Source organism: Anguilla anguilla, chromosome 4, assembly GCF_013347855.1.
Source record: "Anguilla anguilla isolate fAngAng1 chromosome 4, fAngAng1.pri, whole genome shotgun sequence".
NCBI classification, from domain to species: domain Eukaryota; kingdom Metazoa; phylum Chordata; class Actinopteri; order Anguilliformes; family Anguillidae; genus Anguilla; species Anguilla anguilla.
Window position 1 is genome coordinate 22,048,669 of NC_049204.1, and position 23,737 is coordinate 22,072,405.

Sequence of the window (23,737 nt, forward strand, 5' to 3'; positions counted from 1 at the left end):
CTACTCAAAAAAAAAAAAAAACGAGGAAAAACGTGCTTTGGGAGTTTTTTTAAACGAGACCGACTCTGGAATGAGTTCTCTAATGAGGTTCTAAACTGGGGTTTGGGGTGACCTTCAGGAAGTTTCCTGACCTGTTTCTGTACTTTTCTTATTTCCCTTCTGACTCAACAAGTAAGGCCTTTCTAAATGTGTGACCTCACAAGGCAGGCCAAATCTGCCATTTTAAAACGACTCCAACAGACAGCGCTTCTGATGCCATAATTCCACATGGAAATGCCATGAGTGAGTACATCTACTATATTTGCTGTATTGTTGAATGGACTGTGAGGCAAGCACAGCGCTGGGCTACAGAGGCTAACTACATTGACTGCCATGATCGCGTTTCTCTGTACATGCACAAAGTAAAGCAGAGCAAAAAAGAGAGCCCTCTGAAACTACACTTCCCAGAGCTGCCTGTCTGCTGTGGAATGACCACACATAAACCAACATGGAATCCGCTAACATACGTGACCCCTCCATCGTTGAGAGGTGTTGCCTTGACCTGTCAGGAAAAAGACAAAAACAAAACGTAGCAGCGGACAGGGGCACGGGGTGGAAGAAAATCAACCGCAAAAACAAACAGACCTTTCAACCAAATCGGGCTCCAAACGAAACATTTACACGGAAGAAAATACAAGCTGGGGAAGCTGTTAAAGTTGCAAAGTGTGTCTGGGTAAACAAGGGGAGGGGCCGAGCGCGGACGGATCCGGTCCGCATGAGGACGAGGGAGGAGGGAGGTGCACGCGTCCCCCCGGGGGGGTCTGCTGCGACGGCTGTGGCCACTCATGTGAGGAGGACCGCTGGGCGCAGAGGAGGAAGGTGCGCTGACTGACGCGCCCGGCAGACGTGACGGACTGACAGCTCCCGGACAGGGGCGGTGCCCCGGGAAGAGGGGGGCGCGGGGAGGGGGCGCGCGTCCAGGCTGGCAGCGCCGCGCAGACAGGTCCCGCCAATCGAGACGGATTGATGGGCCCGGGGTGACGGAGCGGCGGTGGCCCGCGGGCAGCCGAGTGGCACACCTACCGGAGGGGGTGGGGGGGGGGTGGGGAGGGTTTGGGAGGGGGCCACTGGCCCGAAGTGGCTCTCTCCCTATCAGAGCGAGCAGGTGTAGCTGTCAGCCGCGGCGGCGTCGGAGCGAGGGGCCAGCGCCGGCGAGAGTGAGGGATGACTCCTGTCTGACAGCGGCGCGGACGCGGGCGGCGGCTGCCTGACGCGGCTCCGGGTGCGAGGAGATGGATGGCTGTCACGCCTGACTTTCGGAGCATGGCTGCTCTCCCATCCCTGCCCTGCTCCTGTCACATCACATCTGTATCAGTCATACCTGTTTACTCGCCTGACACCTCATTACTAAACTTAAAGGGAGCAATCAAATTCATGCTCGGGCTACTTTCTGTTATTGTGCGTCTTTGCCGGATGAACTTCACCTAAAAAAAAAAAACGACTGAATAAATCCAAGTTGGGCCGTCCATACAGTACACAAAACGTCTCTTCAGCTTGAACTCGAAATTTTTCCAGTCTAAAAATAACTTCTTCAACTGTTTTAGTACCTCATAAGTTACATTTCCGCATTGGTGTTCAGCGTGTCATTTATTATTGAAAGCCCCTTCATCTAAAAATGTTAAAAGCAATTTCTTTTTTTACTTAGTGCAACGGAAGGAGACGTGGTTCCTCTTTAGTGGTTCATTTGAAGACTTATGAATTCAAATTCACTTGACGGTTCATTTGACTTCTGAAATCAAATTTTAGGATTTAGTTTCCCTTTAAGACAGCTTTCAAAACGGTATGCCTATGCTCATGAATGCATGCATGCTCCAGGATTATTCTCATGTCCATCATATGCATGACTAAAATAGCCAAGAGCAGGCTGCACTCTGCACAGTAGGCCGCGGGGAATGACTCGCCCACAGACCCCTGGGGCTGGCAACGAGGGAAGGGCATCGCGTCCCGAGATCAGCATCGTCACGGAGATGGGGCAGGGGGAGGACACGCGCGGGGAGTGGGAGCGACAGGTAGCACCTAGCGGGAGGGTTCTGACTGACAGCGCGGGGCACTCAACGTCCGGATCAATCACGGAGATGAGAGGGGACGGGCGTGCGGGGACGGGGGGGAGCGGGAGCGTCGCGGCCGGGCTGGTTAACCCCGGAGCCCTGGCGGCACGGGGGAGCGTAGCCTTGGGCCTGGCTGGGGAGCACCCATCGCTGGGCCAGGCCCGCTGCCTGCTGCTCCTAAGCTCATAAACTCCACATGCTCCGGTCACCAGCCATTAATTCCAGTCAGGTTAGATTAGTGACATCGTTGTGTTTAAACACTCCCTCTCGGCAGTCCCCACACCGACGCCGGGCATCGGTACGCATAAACGCGGCACTTCCTCTTCTGCCACAGCTGCGTCTGTCCCTTTCACTGTATTTATAACAGTGATCGAAAAAAGGTATCGCGAAACAAACATACGCGAAACAAAACGAGATCTGAATCTAAGTCCACCTGTCAGGTTACTTCCACGTGACTAAGACAAACAACAGACCAATCTTTAATCAAACTTTAATTCAATTTCCAGGTTAAGCAAGAGAGTTCATGATATAAGTCACGAAAGAAGGTGGTAGATTATTTGAATCCTTAAAGCATCTGAACAATAAACTTAATCTCACAAATTGAGGAGAGAAAACATATGGCACACCTGACAATTCTTCTCACCTTTTCTCTCCTTTTTCTCCATTTTCTTAATGCTGCACTCAAGTTTTGTACAGGCTGCATTAGAAAAGTTCTCCCTGCATTATAAATATATACAAGTTAGAAAGGAGCCACTCATGGCTTTGCTGATAGGGTGGAATTGGCTGCTGCTTCAAACCCATGGGTTCCATGGTAACTTCAGGCAAAAAGAGAAGTGTGCGGTACTGAGGACGAGAAAAGTTTTTTTACGGGCAATAGCAGAGGGGGGCTGTAATTTTTGATTCAATATCCTAATAGCAACCACGCTGCTTTTAATGCATATTTCATTCGGATTCCCTGCGGTACGTCAGAGCCAGCCCTGTTTTACTGTGAAAAGGCTTCAAAAGGGAAGTCTTTAATATTCCTGGAACTGGTGCCATTCTTAAGCATATCTAAAGACCCTCGGTGTTAAAAGCCAAATGCGGCTCTGAAAGAGAACACCAGTTAAGCAGCGGGGAGCAGTGTATTAACCAATAAGAGTCTCGATGAAAGACACAGGGCTTTATACTCCCACTGGAGAGGGGCCAAGGCCAAGGGAGAAGGCAGGAAAATGATAAAACAAAACGGCACCAGAAAACACAGAACGCGATTTCTGGCAGACTTCCCCTTACCCCGAAGACAGAGTGAGGAGAAGTGAGGTTATTTTTATTACCCTCCTTCCCTTTCCTTTCATTTGCATTTAATTATAACAACTGCACGGCTCAGATTGGTGGCTGGATTTTCAAAGATATCAATATGAGTTACCAAAAAAAAAACAAAAAAAAAAAAAAAAAAAACCCGGGTGTTCAATGTCGGCCTTGGTTAATTGACAGTTACCTTGAAGCGGAACAAAAACAACTCTACTGACGATGTATACCCAACAAATATGCCTCGCACAGTTGGCTAAGGGGGTCAAATGGAACATAAGACAGCTCACGGTGCATTTCAGACGAAGTAACCTCTCATACCTCCACCCACCCGCACACACACGCACACACACACAAGCACACACACACACACGCACATGCAGACACGTACACACACACACACACACACGCACGCTGCAGCCCGTGTTCCACTTTAATTCTGCCCTCTCCACTCCCACACGCGCTCCACTCTGACACAACTATTCACCCGTGGCCAATTAGCACTACAGGTACCTGAGCCGCCCCTGTCCCAGCGCCCCTCCCGCCGCCACACGAGACAGCACGCAACGCGGGGGCAGTCACGGCAACCGCGACGCGGCTCGTATCTCTCCTCATCTCCTTCCCCGGAAACAGCTCAATCTCCAGTGCCCCGGTCCGGGAGGGCGCTCTTCTCCACACAGCCGTATCTAAATCTAAACCTCTGGAGCAAACATGTTTCAGAAGTCCTGCAATGTGCGCACTCCCCCCCCCCCCCCCCCCCCCCATCTCCTTCCCCTTGCCCTCTTAGCCTTCATTGTTTGGAGATACAGCAACAGACAGGGCTACAATGTTACAATAACAGAAATGGATACATTACAATAATTAGTGTTGTCTAGAGCTCCTCGGGGCAGGTCTGTCTCCTGGGGTCTCTCCAAATGAAAGTAAATAAACCAGATCAAATCAATCTGCATAGCTCATGAGATGCGATTTAAAAAAATGCAGACGTAATAAATCCAAAATTAAAGGCAAACAACAAAAGCTTATTTCCCTTTGATACAGCATATTACTCATGTGCAGGTATAGCCAACAAATAAAGATCACTTCCAGGTCGATGGCAGGATATTAAAATAAAATCCCAATCTCTAACAACACATAGCAAAGACAGATTTGCATGGCTTGTTGCCTTTTTTCATTCCATTTCCCTCTGCTTACAGTACTTTATTGTTTGCAGAGTAAAACATTACGGAGATTATCGGGGTATTAAATAAGGTTTCTGAATGTGAAGTGACTGCAGCGGCGGCCATGTTCCGTAAACATTCAGAGCATATGGGTCTAAATCAATAGTCGCTCACCCGCTTCTGTCACATCTCTCTTCCGTTGTACCTGCGCCCCCTTCACATATGGAATTTGAATTCTAGCTTATCACCTTCTGATGTAGGAAATAAGTGTGACAGAAGGTGTTAGCAATTTGTCTGCTTCCACACTGGCTGAAAACTATCCATTTGCTCTGCTGGAGACCCGTGACATAGGTTCTGCATTGAACTTCAGTTGCAAACATGCAAATACACTGCGTAAATCCACCAAACAAGCAGCTCACCGAAGACACATCGCTTATTATGTTGAGTAATGGGCCCACCAAGCACCCACAAAAATATAAGGAATAAGGAATTCGGGTAAAATCACGCTTTCTGAACACTCTGCTCTATGTGTCTGGGAAATATAATACTGTGGTCCTGTTACAGTCCCGAGCAACCAATGATGAATGTTGGAAAATACAAGCTTGTTGAACAGTGTGCAATCACAGATGTCCCTGTACCATTTTTATGAATCACTGAATACCATAAAACATTATCATTGGTAGATGAGGAAAACTTCTTGTGATTTATTTCTGAAACTGTACATTATTCCAGAATTGTAACAGTAACACATTGGTATGGGGGAAGTAAACGCGGAAAACGAGGGTCGATGAACTGCTTCCTTTGCCGAACGCGTTTGATATGGAATTTGTTTGCAAATCCACTTCCAGGTGAGTGGAGTAGAATGCTAATGCCTTCAAAATGCCTGATTTCACATTAACCTGAGTACCTGGATTCAGAGCACAGACAGATGTAATACACAACCAAAGGGAGTTTGTTTACATATATGCGTAATAAAGAAAAACAAAACGGTCAAATCTGGTAATGTTGGAGGTGAATGAAAAGCAGGATGCCTTTAAAGGTATTTTTGGAAGATAACAGAGAGCAATGAAAAATTAATTTGTATCACTGCAGTTCTGGTCACATAAAGGAAGTTCACATTATGTATCAGGTGGCCTGTACCCAAATTCTGGTACGCTTGGTCTTCTGACTTTAAAGGTAAACCATATCAGCTTGTCCCTGGGATCAATGTACGGTATGGTATCGTGAACGCGCTTTAAATAAGCAAGGAAGGTTTCTATTCCAGACACTGGATAACCTGAAATCACATGGAACTTCGCAAACAATATGAGACAACATTTCCCAGCGGTATCCGGTATAACATAGTTACTCCAATAAACTGAATATACGTTCATTTTACAAGAAACAGCTTCTTTTTTTTTTTTTTTTTTGCTGAATCTGGTTTTTGCCGAATCTGCATTCTTCTAAACCGATTAAGCCAGTTTTAAGAAATCCCTGTAGAACGATGCTTACTTTCGGTCCACAGTCCATTTCGTTTTATTTTATTACTAACAAATGTGTGTTAAAGAGGTTTTCAGTTAAGAGTTCCTCTGAGTGTACTGGGGAGAACGCCCTTCGGCTGCAGGTAACACGCATTTGCACAGCGTTACACAGCTCCCAATGAAGCGAGGCGCGTGAAAAAGGGACGAAAGCGGCATGGCTGCGAGGTTAAATGGTTTTAGGCGCGGTGGAAAAAGGTTTTAAAAGGAGCGGAATGATGCGCTACCTGTTGTGACTGCACACTGTCATTTTACATTTGGTCATTTCTGTCTGGGTAATAACGCCCTGCGGAAAAAGGGCAACTCGCGCAGATGTGAACGATGAACTGCCGAAAAAGCATCTGAAAACAATACAGAAAATACCGAAAGTGTGGTGCTTTTACTAAAAAATAAAAACAACCTATATGTGGTTTGGTTTAAGAGAGCACACTGCAAGCTGTGCTCTTTGACATATATATATATATATATATATATATATATATATATGTATATATATATATATATATATCTGAGCTCATAGCCACACAAGAAACACTGATACTAATGAATGGGCAGTTTTAACTTGTGACAGAACACCCAGGTAACTCCTTTTATCAAGATTTCTGCTTATTTACGCATAACAGGAAGTAGGCATTTTGTGGGAATTGTACTTGAAGTACCTCTTAAAAGAAAGCTGATATGACTAATCATGTTCATAGCTGAGCACTCACAGGGCTTAACTGGCTTATGATATGTGCTGCATTTTAATGTCTTGTGTGTATAATGTGATAGGGGCATTTAGCCATTCAGGATGTATTTTTATCTCCAAGCAAATATAGTAGTCTCCGATCTTACAGAAACACTATACTGTAAACTTGTAAAGGGACAAAAAACTTCAAGTTTAGAGAAGAAGAAGGTTAAAACGGCAGTGAGACATAACTGTCGATAAGTGGAAAACATAAAGAAATCAGAACAATTTTGTTATGCACTCACCAGTTACCTTTGTATTCCTTATCAGGCATAACTGGTGTTCTTCTCTCTATACTAGATAACTGAGCTGGCATCATTCAGCAGCCCATTATTTTCTGTCCAATCAAATGAATCAATTGCACTAGCTTTCCTCTAAGTCAGCCATTCCACAGTCAACTCGACCACTGCTTCTCATACCTTCATTCCATTGCCTTCAAACCAAACTAAATCATGTGATATGACAGTGATGAGTATTATACACTGATATTCCAACTACGTACAGACAGACAGACATGTGTGCATACACACACACACACACACACACACACACACACACACACACACGCACGCGCACACACGCACGCACACATCCTCCCTTGTATGACAGCTCCCTCCACTGAATTCTGTTTGTGCAGTTCCCAGTCTCTCTGGGCTTCCCTACAAGTGTAAGATGAAAGCAGAGGCTGAAACGTGAGATACAGATTCCCAAAGCTATGGCTTCCCCTGGGCTCAGAAAGCCATCAATACAACCTCCTTCAGCAGAACTAGAAGGCCTCTGGCACAAACAACACAAAAACAACAAGGAAAGGCTGTTCACTCGCAAGGCCTCTTAATTAATTCCAGCAATTGACCCTTCTTAAGTAAAGACATTAATATAAAAGCAAAAAAGTACCCCACTGAAATTAGTTTGGGTTTGCCATTAGTTCCTTTTGACACTCTCTAAAATAAACCCAATTATTTGTCACAGGGATCAAATCAGCCATCTGGAAATGATGAAGAATTGTAATTGTAGTAATTTGGACACCATTCCCAAGGGGCACGGGATGTGGACTGAAATCTTGTTTGACAAAATACAGGTCAACTTCAGTCTATTTATTTATTTACTTATTTATCTCTATAAATTGAATTAGCTAAGCACCCAGCAGGTCTCGTGTATTCACAGAGCAGCATTATAAGCATAGGATGATAGGCTTTTTGATGGGGAGGAATGAGAGTGGTTAATAAAGTGGTGCTGTTCTGTCCTAGCCTCCAGACCCTCTCCCTTTCATTCTCTCCCAGCAGAGGCTCGAACGTGACTCTCACGACGAGGCCAGGCCCGCTCTTCGCTCGAGAAAAAAGACCCATCTGCCCGAGGAGAGCCCAACTCCCTGGGCTCTTGTCAAAGCCGACTCCTCGAGAGCCTGGTGCCACACAGCCTCCCGCCATCTGGCCTGCCCGGCACAGCCTCCGCACTCCTCTCCCTCTCTCCTCTGGGTGCGTGTGTGTGTGTGTGTGTGTGCGTGCGCGTGTGTGAGGGAGGAAGGGAGAGACTGAGAGAAACTGCCATATTCAGATCCTTCCCTCACCTCCAGCGACACGGTACTCACACAGCTTTATCACGTGCCCTCGTGAGATAGTAGTGTGTTTGGCCGGCTTCACACGTCACTCGTTTTAAAATGGAGTCATTGTTTTAATTGGACCTTGCGTTTTACAGGATAACGAGTGAATCAGGAACCATGTGATAAATACGGTCTCTTCAACATTCTTTCAGTGAGTGCTGGACTGGGTGGAGGAGCACAGGCTCATATGAACATGGCCTACCAAGGCAATATCCTGCTTTGAGGGAACACATATAACATGTATTAAGGGCTGCTGAAAGATCCCTTTCTTAGCATGAATCTTGATTCAGCCCGCTAACAGAAAAAATGTGGTGCTGTGCTGACCCTGACAATCCTTATGATTTACAAGGTGCCCTAGGATGAGAGGTCCTAAAGAGGTCCTCGAGGGGCCAGGGTCTGCCTTTTGTGTGCCTGACAATTAATTATCCTGCTGCTAATGATGAACTCTCACCTGCTGGGAGGGGGCCCTTGCTTTGAAAAAAGGACTGGCGCAATCCTCCGACATTAAAAATGCCAAACAGGTGTCATGGCAACAACGTGCCCTGCCTGCAAACTCACAGATGTGTCGGCTGTCACCACTCTCCTGAGACGGAGAACTCGGCCACAGTTCAGATTCGCTCTGTCTTCTGAGTTGACTAATGGCTTGTCAAAATACCTTGTGTAACTCTGTTTAGTAACAAAGCCCTTTTTTTACATCAATGTTCTCAGGATCAATTGTCGTTCTGGTCGGATTTATAATTGCGTATGTGATATAATGGAGCCATGAACCTGATGACACATTATTCATTGAAAAGGTATAAATCGGCACTAATTGCAGCAGACATTGGGGTGCCACTTACAGCGGTAGCTTATTCCCTGCCAGCCCTGCAATTTAATTTATAACGCGGACCTCTCTCAGTTTCACTGCTTGTCAAGACACGGCTTCTCCTTGTTTCAGATTTCATAAGCCCTATATTCCTGTGAAACCAGATGCCAAATTGTTGAAAATTACACGGACGCTATGCTAGATTTGGGAAATTTTAATGGCAGGGGTGGAGAGGTGTAGGGAATAGCAGGATGGGAGTCAGGGGTGGGGGGGGGGGGGGGGGGGGGGGGGGGGAGGGGAGGTGGTGGTCCGTGTTTGAAAGCTTTAACCGCAGCCAGGTTTTCCCAATTACTGGTCTGAGTAAAATAGGCCGCTGTATGCCAGCAAAGTGAGAGTTGACCAAATGATTTACACTTTCCCTTGTCAGTATGTCAGTTCGAAAATGAATCGCTTTATGAAAGGTGGCTATGTCCTGTGTTAATGGACACGACTACAATGTACTTCCTGCTTTCAGTTACAGTCCTCTCCGGGGCTTACTTTGCAATGTCCGCATCACGTGACCTCTCGCACACTCAGAGGATCGGTAAAGCTGTTTTTTCACCTCATTACAAGTACAAAACTGTCTCATCGCTGCTCACCATTTCCCCAAGTAAATGGAAAGGGCATTGTGCTCTGCATTATATGGTACTTAAGGTCCTAAAATAGCTGAGAGAAAAGGAAAAAATGTTCTCATTCAAAATGTAAGAGATTTACTGGGTCACTGTCCATGTTCTCATCTGGAGAGACCAAGCCTCTCACTCTCTCTGCAGTTTCAAACAGGCACCACAACCTCCTGCTTTCTGCCTGGTTCCTCACTGGAGCCTCTACCTTCCATGGCTTTCCTGTGAGCGTAAATTCTGTGTAAATTCTGCTTTAAACATCACACAATGCTTTTTCGCATCCTGGCTGACTTTCCAACTAGCCTGCCCAACTAGTTTGGCCACATCTTCAATTTCTTGGGTCTTTTGATCTGAAAAAAACTAATTTTACAGGAGATCCCATAATACTGACCAATTACCTGCCACCACAACTCATTATTTACTGTGTACTTGCCCTTCATTTCCAGCACTAGAGTAAAATCGAACTACTATAGGTAATTTGTAGGCTTCTGTAGGTAAATAAACAAAATGACCTTGCTGTAGCATTGTGTTTAAGCTGCAGTTAGGACACGCAGAGCAAAGTGAAAGCTATTCCAATACATTTGTGACAATAGTTAGGAAACTAAAATTTATTTTTTTTAAACTAGGCAAAATATCCAACATCTGTACACCATTAAAGGATTGTACAATGGTTGCAAAAAATGGTCACAGCTCTTCTAAACTTTCCGTTCACACAGGGTATTCTGTGGCATAAATGTTTTTGGCATGTTTGCCATTTGTATGCCACAAAGTCTCTTCATGAGCTTACTTTACTTTGGAGTTTCATCAGTATAGGTATAAAGTGTGTACGTCATACAACAGGCAGACACAACTCAAGCATATGCATCTCCACAATGTCTAGGTAAACGCCAGAACAACGTCAAACAAACAAGCGCTGACATTAAATCATATACATTCTATGGCATTGTGATATGCTTTGTTACACTGCACCCAGAGATTGGAAGAGCAAGTGGAGATTTGCATAATATCAGTAAGGGGTTCATTTAAGTCGGTCAGAGGGAATGAAGATCAGAGGCCCTGTAGGGGGCCTCCACTGGGTCCCTGTGTTCTGCTTTGGCCGTTCCATCACCTTAGCTTATGACTGTCCAATGGATTCTTGGCTGAATTGGCAATGCCTCCGGCTGTCAACGACCCTCGTATAGAAATTGCCGGTAACTTATCACCGCAACACATTTGTCCCCTACCAACGCGACTGAGATGACTCCCAGACATCTGCCACGGAGGCGGGCACCGAGAAAGAGCCACACTGCTGTTTAACCCAGAGAGCATCCATGACCAATCGATTGCAGCGCCAGCAGTCAGACCAAGCCAGGGCTGCTCTGTGGGGGGGGGGGGGGGGTTGGGGGGCGGGCAGGGAGGAGAGGAGGGGTGGGGAGTTTATCTAGAGGACAAGTGCCATTCAGCAGCCCAGTATGTGACAGGGGGAGTCCTACTCTTGAACCGCGCTCCCCTTCTGCGTCACCCTAAAGGCCTCGCCCAGGTCCCCCCCCCCCCCCCCCCCCGTCCCTTTCACGTCGGGCGCCCCTCCCCCACCGCTCCCTCGTTTATTTGCGTAAACAAATGAGCGGCCAACAAGTGGAACGGCCCCGGTCCTCATCCCGTTCTATTTTTCATCCCGAGCTGTGAATGGCCCGGGCACGGCCTGAATAGCATGAGCGGCCGATAAACCCTTTAAAGGGCGAAGTGGAGGGAGACCTCGGGGTTCGACTGGGCGCTGACGGCGGGAGAGAGAGCGATGTTCAGCTCTTTGAAATGTTCGGCGCGCACACCCAGCATCTGTCATGTCTAATGGGTTGAAAATCAATCCCATAATGAAAAGAATAGATTCGCAAAACTCCACTTGGTCTTGATTAAGGGGAATTCCAAATTCCTGCACTCCGACGTGTGACAGGGAGAAAACCCTTTTTAACCATAACTGGAAAACACCTGAAAAACTAAGATGGGTGACAGTAACTAGCATTTTCGTCATAACATTTAATTACTTAAAATGCTCCACATCACCCTCTTATATTTTTTGCAAGTTAACAGACTAGATATGAAGTCTCAGAACTGAAGTCAAAGTCTTCAAAATTTTTATCCTGCTGAGTCAGTTTTTGTTGAGGTACAACAGAGAAGTGTGGAGTGTGGAGTTCCTTCTGTGCAGTGCCCTGCGGTCTCTATCTCAGTTCTAACAGGATTATGCATAACTGAAAAGAGTTTATTTTCAATGTTTTATATGTGAAAATGCATGGGCGCAAGGGAACCAAACCTTATTACAGATAAATGTTTAGATCTCCTTCCATCAGACTGGATAGTGACTGGTTCCATGATGAGAAGTGATTTATGTCACTACTTAAATCACATCTCTTGTTGCGGCTCAGAGACTAACCACAGTCCCAGGTCAATGGCATCTCTCCGTGGCAGTTCAGCGGCAAAGATTAAAATATTATTCCAAGGACAATGCTTCTGTACTTCTATATAATATGCATCATTCAGAGGAAGTTACCGTGCTGAAGACTCCATGTTGTGGGAAATTGGCTATATGGTTGTATATGGACATTTCATAAAAGCTGACTGACACAAACCCGCCTGACCTGGGCACTGCCAAATATGTCCAGGGGAAGGCCAACTCTAACAGAAATCTTGGTTGAAACAGTGCTTGGGTTACTTGCATATTTTTGTTACAAATCCAAATGACATTTGGAGCTGCAAAATAGGACTGTATCATTTTTCAGAAGAATTCGGGGATTTTCCAAAGTCTTCGTAAACCCCTGCTGTAAGCAAAGGTTGGTGTTTGCTTTCTTGTGCAGTCAGTCAGTCACTGGTTTGGAATGCACAAACATCTTGTCCTGGAACTCATTCTTTTCACCAGGGCAGATCATATTCTAATATCCACAATCTCATTCAAGAAGGTAAATTTGGCATTTTGTATGCAAGGTCCATTCAAAGTCCATATTCTAATATGTAAGTTATGTTTCTGATTAAGCTCCACAGTCCCACGTGTGCAACTGTTTTCTATAACAAGAACTTGACATGAATTTCCCGCCCTCTTTTTTAAACAAATCGAATGCAATCTAAATTTATTTCAAACCATCCTCTGCCTTTCCTGTACAGAGATCATATCACTTATAAATACAAGCAAGGGAACAAAGAGTTCTAGTTTTCGAGGTCTTGTGGGGTTTCGTTAACTCCTTAAATTTAGAATTTTTGTGTCCTAGAGTGACACGAGAGCACCGGTTTAGTTTACTATGTTGTTGAAGAAACTTCAGACATGCAGGGGGTACCATTTTGTGCACACAGAATAAAGAACCATTTCACCATGTCAGACTAGCTTGGGTAACCCAAAGCCAGAAAACCCTCCTGGAAGGTAATTCATGGCTGTGAGTGAAATTCAGCGAATCTGAGCCTTCTGACCGCATGCAGTGAACTTCACTTAATTTCAAATTCCAGGAATGGAAGTGTTTTAAAGCTTTATTGCACAGCGATCTTGTTACAATAATTTTCACCTCATATCTCCTCTATTAATAAGAAATTCAGAATCTGAAATTCAGAATGTCTTTACAGAAGAACTTTAATAAATTTATTAAAACCAATCTTTGTCATCTGTAGATATGATGCATGAAAACACACTCAAAAATCACACCCTGACCAGCAATGCATTCCCTCATTGTTTTAAGAACAAAAAACTTATCACTAAACATAATTCTTAAAGTTTTTTTTTTTTTTTTACTAATATCCGATCAAAAAAATGACATTCTTCATTCTTAAGGGCTGTTTGGCACAATTACAATAGGATAAACATTGAAGTTTTTTTTTTTGTTCTTGGAAACTATGGTACCAAACTGATAGATTCGGTTTAAAAAATGACATTTTGCCACTACTCTCTAATGCAGTCTTGTTGCCTTGGATTATTCTTGTTTATCTTGGCTCAGGAGACTTGGAAGTGTGTAGTGGCCAGTGCCCTCTAAACTGTTTCTAACTGCAATGATTCCTGCAGAAAAAAAAGAAAACGGCAAACAGCAGGCGTGGGGGATTTGTTCTGCTTGGGTGCACCACTGCTTTGTTCCTGTAACCCCTGAGGTGGCAGGCTGTCAATGTTGGATATGGAAGACAAATCAAAGAGGCTGGACAACAATAAAACTTCCCTGTGAGCGAGCCAAGGATTTTCCCAAGGAGAATTTGCATACTGTAGTAGAATGACGGAGCCGTACCCCAGGGAGTCAGACAAATTTTTCTTCCCTTCTTTTTTGTGCATCAGCCACGTGCAAACTGGAAAAAAACTATTTAAAACTATTTAAGATTGATATATTTAAAAGGGAAGAAAAACGATACTGAAGAATGTGATCATTTATTAAATTTTCATAGTTCCACAGGATGATTTCTTTCAGAAACACATTTTTAGGGTTTATGAAGCTCACTACAGTCCTTGAAAGTGGCGACTATATGTTTTATAAAGGCTATTGTTACTGAGCAATAGTGTGAAGGCCTCTTTTGTACTTGAGCAAAGATTTTCTCTTTCCATCATGAAATCCAGGAGTGCACTGAACTAGGTTTCAATACCCTGAAAACAGAGAGCTTTAGCTTTCAATTTATCCATTGTCTTCCTCCCTTTCCCCCAAGAAAATGGTGCTAATAGCACAGAGAAATAAAAGACTGTTATATTCAAAAATTTGTGAAAGAGGAATAAAAAGTCTTTAAAACACGAAGAAAGCATCATTCCACAGCAGTTCCAGTATTCGAAACTATTTTCTAACAGCGATCGCTACCAATGGTGACTCTACCACTTTATTTTCTCTTCGAAGAAACTTTATTTTTCCTCCTCTCTGATTACTCATATATACACAGTTGGTCAGATCAGACCTTTCAGACCATTGCGAGGCGCTACCATTTAAAAAAAAGACTTTTCTCCGTACCATCCACTCCCTGCCTCTCTTTCTTGTCTATCATCATACTGGACCAATGGCTGCCCTTATCACAGCCCCAACACTGTAGGGATTACATACCACAGGCTGCTGGGAGCAGGCCCCAGTAATGTTAATCCAATCACTCATTAATATTTTATGCAAATCCCGTAGAGAGATTAAAGCAGTAAAGAGATTGCGACGATTAACCTTTCTCTGGGAGACGCCGCACTGGACCTCTGCCATTGTCAGCACGCGGCCATCTTCCCCAAGCAGCGAAGCAGCTCCACTGCACCTTGACAATCTCTTTCCCTTGGCTTGCCTCCGACGCCAATGTGCACACTGGCAGTGGAAAGTGTGTCATCACTTTTGACAAATCCTTCCTGAACCACCAGAATTTTTGGCTTTGGACAGTTCTTTCAAAGGGGCATTAAACACAAATCCCAAGGCAAATATTTCAGATTCATGTTCTTTGGGATGAACAAAATGATTTGATTTTAGTTATGACAGCATAATTCTTTTGTGCGCAGCTTGTTTAACTAAAACTCAAGAAAAAAAAAACTCAGGTGCGGCAAGACATGTTCAAGCGGTAAGCCTTTTTCAGTCTCTGTATTGACAAAACCTGACAATACAAGACAAGAAATTAGGTCTACACAGGTCCATATCTTACTGCTCCCAGTAAAAGCTAACTATCCAGAAGAAGACACAAATTAGACTGTACACTACTTTTATGGTGAATAAATGCTGACATTTACGAATTAACATAAACTCCGTGAGTATCATCAATCAATGTTAAAAAGCTCTTAGTGTAACGATTTTTAATGGACAAAAATAATACCGTGGAAACTGACTCTCAGGCACTTAGAAGGAGGCACTGCCAACCTTAGAAACACATCCCTGACACTAAAGACCAGTCTCAGGTATCACCCCTGCTTGAAACCTTCTCTTTTGTGGTTGATAACGTTTCTAAAGCACATCTATTATAGCAACCCACAAAGCGGGTCCCAAGATGTCGTCTGAACTTGCAGTGCTGCACGGAAGTATGCAAGTGCAAACAGAGGATAAGGATAAGGGCAAGGGGAGGGAGGAGTGAGAATATTCACCAACAGCTGGGCATTCCTAATGAAAGGTTAACAATGTGTTTTAATAGGCGGGTGGTGGTGGTGGTGGGGGGGGGGGGGGGGTAAGTCTCAGAGACGTGGGAATTCCTGGAGGCATCTGTTGAAGGCTCTGGTGGTTCCAGTTGAGTGCCCCTGCTACTTAGCAACTGTGCCTCTGGTCTTTGGGCTGGCCGGGGCAGATGTAGCTCAGGTTTCCAGTCCCAGGCAGGACAATTGGGCAGAGGTGACCGCTACCCACTGATCCTTGAAGTGGACAAGAGCAATCCTGGGCCGGGCAGTCGTTGCATTTGGGAGGGTCACAGAGGTGCCAGGGGTCACAAAAGGCCTGTGATGAACTTAAGCAGGCCTATCCGGAGGGCGATCTTGCATGCCTTATTCATGTATCACAATGGCAGCTGAACAGCCCCTGCTATGGGCTGGGGGGGGGGATTGGGGAGGGGGGCATCGGCCAGTGAAACTGAAAGGCCAGCACAGGTAATTACCTGTTTGGAGTGGGCTGATGAAGAGTTAAGATTTGTTTAAGCAGACCAGAACCCAGCTCCACACAGTAATTCACAAGATGGCCCTTTTCTGAACCCTGAGTGAGCACATGTTCCTATGGGATCACCACTGAACGAGCGCAAGTAAAACAAAGTGAGGTTCTAAGAGATCACAGAGTTAAGGCCTTTCTGTGAGGGCTGGACTGGCCCCTGTTCAGAATCCAACTGCTGAGTGATGCCATAACCTCAGCTGGGCTAACGTTACACCCTGCAGCAGTTGTGTAAGCAAACAAAACTGGGAAATCTGCAAAACTGGGAATGTTTTCTGCACATTCTGGGAAGTTATGAAACCAATAGGAGAGAATCGTATGGGCAAGGACTTCCAGTGGACTGGCAATAGTGTATAGAACATATATCTCCCTCCTTCAGATGACTCACAATGTACAATGCTGTAACAATGTTCAGAAAGCTGAACAATGTCAATAGTAGTACATTATGTGGAATCAGCAAAACAGATGGCTCCGGAGTTCAGCTTCAATTCTTTAAAGAAAGGGCCCCAATTAATGCATAAACTACACATTGCCAGATGGACTGATGATGGAACATTAATTTAGTCATTGGATATTACTGTCAAGAGACCATTTTACTAATGTTACATTAATATGAGTACCTATTGCATTCCCTCTCTGAGCCAGCAAACTGTTTTACATAAATGGCACAGAGAATAGCAAATGAGAGATACTGGCTGCCCTAAACAGATCTGCACCTGACCCTCATTACACAGTAATCACAACAGAATTTTGTATTCGCTGTGTAGCCAGGATACAGAACAACATTACATTGTGTATTAATCCAGACACAAGATGCCCCATATGATATTAACTGCTTACTTATCAACACAACCCTATTACAGAATGCGCATTACAGTGAATATTCTCCAGTAGCAGACTGTTTGTCAGCAGTTTGACCCCCATCCGTGTTTTTCCTCCTATTTTATTTTGCTTGTTTGTTTGTTTATTAAACGCATCAGCAACTGTCAGGAACTCATAAACACTTCCAAATTCAGGAGAAGAAAAAAAAAAACTATGGATGAGTCATTTGTCTTCATCTTACATTTTTTAAAGAACAAAAAAAAAGTCATTGCCACTATGGAAACAAACTGTTTTTCTGTCGTTTTTTTCCTGCTGTTTTCTTTTCTTTGAGGCAATTCACATCAGACCTTTATTGAAAGATATCGGTTTCTCAGCTGAATTACACCCCGAGATTCATGGAAGTATAAACAAAACCACACACACATTCAAACATAGGGGAGATCCTGTGTTATACTATTTAGAATACTAAAGAAGGGAGATCAGAGAATTTGCTACTGACAAAAAGGCATCCATTGTTCTGCGGTGGAATGCAGTCAGGGAAATAAATGGCTGGAAATCAAGGGGTTTGTGGACTGGAGTCTGTTAAAGTAAACAATACTGTGTGAGGTATGGGTGGGTTGCAGAGAAGGAAGAAAGATGCCTTCTCCGTCCACAATGTACCAAAGCCTTCCCGAACTATTTCAAGACCACTCTACTCTTAATGGTCACAACAGGATTGCAGCAGACCGATCAGTTACCTTAAATGTCTGCACCACACACACCACACTGTTTGGCGGAGTGCACCGAAGGCTAACAAAGAGGAAACAGAGAGGCACTGAACCTACCCAACTCTAAACAGCTTCTACTCCAAGCTATGACAGAGGTGAGCCAAAGGTAATCAGCAAAATGTTCTTGTCTTTACTTGCCAAAATTGAGCCAATACGGACAGTAATCAAAAAGCACAATTATTATATGTCATGGGCTTCCAGACCTGCCTTTGTTTCAAAATGAGGACTATTTCAAAAATAGTGCAGACACAAGCTTGCGCCTGAAATAACACATAATAGCACTTAATTACTTGCAGTACACTGTGAATTTATTTTATTTAAAAAAAAAAATTGGGGGGAGGGGTGTTGGGGGGAGGGAGTACATAATGCTGATGCTGCTTCAGAACTACTATAATGTAACGCCATTAGTTTTTTCCTAATAGCTGTGATTACAGCAAAATTGGTTTATGGAAAACCCGGGGAAAATGAACTGAAACATAAATTAAAGCAAATGCAAAATATAAAACAGGAGACTTACCTGTCAAGGTGAGTTATATTGTGTATCAGGCAGACCGGAAAAAGAAAGAAAAACATAGTTAGAAACACTCATATCTAACATATGTGTGCCTTTTTTTTTAAGTGATGATGATTTCTGATGATGATTTTTTTTTGCTCCCTGCATTGGCCTGAGACACCGTGTCAGGGCTGTTGCAACCGTGCAGTTTCGCAACATCTCACGTCAGGAAATGGCCGTTTCTCTAGAATATTATTGCTCCATTTGATTCAGGTTGAGGAAAAAATAAAAAATAAAAAAGTACCGTACTTTCAACTTTTTCCTTTAGATTTCGACCACTTCACCATCAACATTTCAAACCTGTTGTTGTGCTAAGAAAACTATTTTAAGCCACAAATCCCTGTTTTCTTTTACTTCACAGCAGGTAATCTAACCCAAAAGATTTTCAGCCCTTAGTCAGCCTTCCACTTCTATTCATTTTGCTGTCTGTTCTCAGTGTGAAAAGATCTGTTATTGAAGTTATGTCATTCTTTTCTGCCCCCGCCTCCATGATGACCCATCAGTCAGTTACACACGGAAGTCACCCACTCAAAACTTGAAACGCTCCGTCACAAACAGCACATCTTCTGAAAGCGAGGGGAAATTTGCGGGCGAAAAAGGAACGGAACGTGAAATTCTCAACCGGTGACTGAACCGCCAGTTTACTTCTGCGGACAAACATTATTCTTTCTGGCACAGAAATCGATTTGGTTGAAGGAGTATTTATTGACAAATGTGTCGCCAAAGTAACCATAGATTTACGCTCGTGTTAAAAGTCTGATTGTCATCAGGTTCAAAGAAACACAAAACAGCTCAAAGCATCAAGTGCATCATATACTGCCAGGCGTTCCAGTATTTCTAGATCAATATTTACATTAAAATGTGTAGATAGCATAGTTGTATGTACCTATTTGGTGCCACCAATCAAAAGTCCTTATTACTCCCTTATAATGTGCCCTTTTCATGTGCATTCTGCTGAAAAGGGCATCTTTTTTGTGAGGCTAGAGTATGCAGAAAAGGCAGAGTGGAATGTTACATAGCAAAATCCTTAAAAGGCCATATACAACAGAGCCTACTCCAACTGTGTTCTGTCCAATAAAACACTAATTGGTCACAGAGCTCGTCTCCTGTGAAACAAAGAGGACGGATCTCCCTAGACAGACCCTCTTCAGTTCTCCCAGGGTTTGCATTGTTCTACCGGAGAAGCCCAATCACTTGAAGTATGGCTGGAAGAGAGGGAGGCTCCATGAAAAAGCAACAAAAAAACACAAAAACAGGAGTTTGTTTTTACTCTTCACAAAAAAGAGGAGGGAAAGACAGGAATGTAGGACTGGGTTAACAATGACAAAGCTCAGTGGTTATTTGAAGGCGTTTTTTTCACCTCTCGAAACAACAACAGTCTTTTTTTTTTCATGTGTCTTCACCCAAGAGCAATTTCTGTGGAAATCTATAGCATTTCAGATTTTCACAATACTATGCCTTCCATCCTGCACACAGTTTCTTATATTAGTTCACTTTCTGTGGTGTTTATAAAAAATACTACGTCCTAGCACAGACCATTAAAAAAATATTTACTAATGTGGCATGAAAAAAATGTGATAATGGTGACAGCGATATTACCAAGTTCTGGTACTTAAAATAACATTAAAAGGGGTTGTTTCTTGCCTGACTTCCAGCTTCACATTGATTGACAGCTCTGCAAACTCCACACATCTAGCTCAGTCCAAACTGAGCACATTTTCCATGTGGATTAGCTGGGGATCTAAAAAGCAGTACACTCTCTGGCTCAGTTTCTGAAATGTTCCAGTAACAACTGCCTGAACAGTATTTTCAATAAATCAGAGCAATTAAATTAGTGATACATCACATCGGCCTAGATGTACTGGTTAAAAACAATAAATAAGTCTATAAAATATGAAGTTGGATGAGAATGGTAAATCACGCAAAGATTAAATACAGATGTGGGAAAAGAGACAGAATATTCCAACTTCACATGCACAATGGGATTCCACTCCATTTTACTGAATGTGGCGTACCATAATCACAGTCCAAAAGAGAGCAATCCTTACGTACATAAAAGACCTGATATTATTACAAGAAATAGTCTGGAACTCGACCAGTTTGAGATATCATCACCGTATAACTCCGCTATGTGAAATCACTTATGGCTTCAGCCTTTAATGGATATTCCTATAAAATATCAAGCCCAAATGGGCTGGAGTCACAGCTGTCTAGCATCTTTTATCTGCCATGCGTGCAAAATTTCACACGCCTTTTCACTCTCTTTTTTCTTTTTTGCATGCGCATCAGCAATATCATGTGCCATGTGACCGAAACGCATTCCCGTAAGACCGCTGAGAAGAAGGGAAAAGAACAAAGCTCCCTAAACCTGATTCCCCACAGTGGGAAACTGTAGGCCAAATGCCCATGTCATGAATTTACTGTAGGGCAGGCTGCGTGCCCAGTTTACCCACAGTGGAAACTGAGGGACTGTATGTTCTCTCTGCAGCTGAGGTTAGGGTAGGACTACTACTAATCTGCTAGTGCCCAGACCTCGATTGTGAAAGCATTGGCAGCTGGCAAGGAATGAGGCATGCACAAAAAAACATATTCTGTGCCCAGCCTTTCATTCGGTTTTCATCTACCTCTTTTCTTCTCCTCCTCCTCTCGTTCTCTCGCTCTCTCTCTGAAGACCCCTGTTTTAAAAGGCTGGGATGTGGGTCAATACGGGTAAACAGAAACATGGCCATTCTCTTCACTGGACTCCTCTCTTGCTTAAAAAAATGTAAAAGCCTAATTTGCCGTGATATACTGAGGTCCCTACTCAACTGGGCACAAAAGCTGGCGGACGAGGGGAACTGCTCCCCCCACCCCCTCTCCTCCTGGTCCTTTCTCTCCATATGCAGCTCAAAGGCTAATCAGATTTGAAAAAAAAATGAAAAGGTTTCCAAAGGACGAGCCCCCATAATCCCGACCCCCCCCCCATTTCTCTTTCAGCCTTTCATATAAAACAGGGAGAAAAAAAGTCTGCAGTGAGGCCTAACTGCTCTCCCTCCAACCTCCGATGACCTCATCACTGCTGGCTTTGTTGTGTTGCCCAGGGCAACGTTGGCCTGCTCATGAGTGGCAGTTGGCTCTGTGAAGGGGTGACCCCCCTTTTGACAGGAACATGCCCCTCAGGCCCCTTCCGAAGCCCTGAAGATACCACCCCAACAGTGCAGGGCAAGGCATTCTGGGTCCTCTTCTGAACCTTTGCACGTGGCTTCTCAGACCAACAGGTAGCAAGCTACGTGGTCCCCCTCACATTCCCTTTTCATTTGCAACTTTCTCACTGAAAACAACATACATTTATAGGCCTTTCCATTCACTGACTTGAGCAAACATTTAGCAGCCGTCACAGAGGGTAACTTCTTTCACAAGATTGACTTTGCTTGTGAATTTTAATTGCTTTAAGTGCATTCCCCTCATAATACTAACTGAAGCACAACATTCTTTATTTTATTCCAGTTGCTGAAGAATTTAATTTTTTTCTCTCCCAGTTATCCTAACCCCTTTATTGTAACAGGTGACTCATTAAATGTTTTATTAAGGCTTGAAATGTTCAGACTTTATTGATGCACTGGGTACTGTGCTGCTCCCAGAGCTACGTGTCTCTGTGGTGTTCAATTTCCACACGTCTGCACTTATTTTACTGCCCTTTAAAAGAAATGCGCTTATTTTGGTGCTCATCCATTACCTTAAGCAGGGTTTTGAAAAGCAGAGTCAGGTTGACTCTGAGATCCAATGGTCATCAAATTCTCAAGATCATGGGTGTCTCTTTTTGCAATTCCTTTAGTATACTTGCCCTCATGAAATAAGGCTATGACTGTGTGTGTGTGCACATACACACACACACACACACACACACACACACACATGCACACACACGTGCACACATACGCACAGACACACGCACACACACACACACACACACAATATCTCAGTGACATTGAGCTTTAAGCTGATTAATCACTCAGGCTATCTTAATCGATTGTGGTGTCTGTGTGACATGTGTTTTATTAAATATGATAAACATGAAAAACTCAGCACTTTTCTGTGGGCACCCAGAAATGAATTTTATTAGCTTTCCTGTTTTGAAAAACAGCATTTATCTTTGCCCCTGACAATTTACCCTTCACAGTCAAACTCATTGGAACCATTTTGCATTTAAGATTGCCTAAATTTGTCAGAATGAAAGGTGTGAAAATGTCACGGTTCTGCATTTTCTTCCTTTGTAATTTCTCTCTTTTTTAAAAAATGCACATATTTTATTTTTTGTTTTCATCCTTGTATACATCTGTCCTCTGTGTTAGCTTTGGTAAAGAAGTGATAGAACATGAAGAAAATGGAAACTAAATCTGCTCGGCTTTGAATCGTGATGGAGGGGAAAAAAACAGGACTCACTGCTCCCCCTCCCACTGGAACAGATATTCCTCTCTGACTTCCTCAATGTACTTGTCGATACTTGCAAATCAATCCTTTTGTATCTTATTGATTAAAATCAGTGAAAAGATGCCTTTTGTGAGGATGATTTCAGGCCCTCATGATATTCAGAGAGCAGGTGAATAACAGAAAGGAAGGAGGAAATTCTGAAGGAGACGATGCCATTCAGCCTCATCAGAGAGTTCTCATCATCCTTAGGAGCTTATTGATTCAAGAACCTCATTAGGCCTGTTTCTGACAGATCCCTGTGAATCAGCAGCCGCAACATGGCTTACTAATTTCTTCTATGCAGTTTATGCTCTACTTTTCCTGTGCTGAAGCACTGGGGTGTGTGGGGGGGGGGGGGGGGGGGGGGGGGACTATCATGCCATGGATTAAAAGTGGGAATATGGAAGGATTCATCTCACACAGCCATTACAATCAACTGTCCAAAAAACGAGAAATCGGTCACCGCCTTGATGAAAATATTTTTGACACACTCAGTGGATAAAGTCTCTTATTGATCGGGTGGATAAAATGGTGTCTGTTTCAAAAATAAAATAAAAAGCCAGAAATTCAGAAGAAAAAAACATTCTCAAAAAAATTGGCCAATTTTTTATTTTATCCCCATCTGGAATGTCCAATTGTATTTGTAGGCCTGTCACATATATCTCTGCAATGTCAGAAAACACATTCTTGATGGAAACACCCCCCCACTCTTTTTTTCCAGCTGGTGGTTTTAGACATTTC

At 43.7% G+C, this 23,737-nt stretch overlaps 1 protein-coding gene across 3 annotated transcripts in view; it reads right to left on the bottom strand.

Annotated features, from left to right (window-relative positions):
• efna2a (ephrin-A2a) overlaps positions 1-23,737 on the bottom strand; it is a 109,364-nt gene that overhangs the window by 32,400 nt on the left and 53,227 nt on the right. Inside the window, exon 1 of one of the 3 annotated variants that reach the window (XM_035412227.1) lies at positions 18,512-18,775. The exons of the other annotated variants lie outside the window; for them this stretch is intronic. Within the exon in view, the coding sequence (XP_035268118.1) occupies positions 18,512-18,567 (56 nt within the window). The 5' untranslated portion in view covers positions 18,568-18,775. Of the gene's footprint in view, positions 1-18,511; positions 18,776-23,737 lie in introns of those variants that run through there. 3 annotated transcript variants of the gene reach the window in all.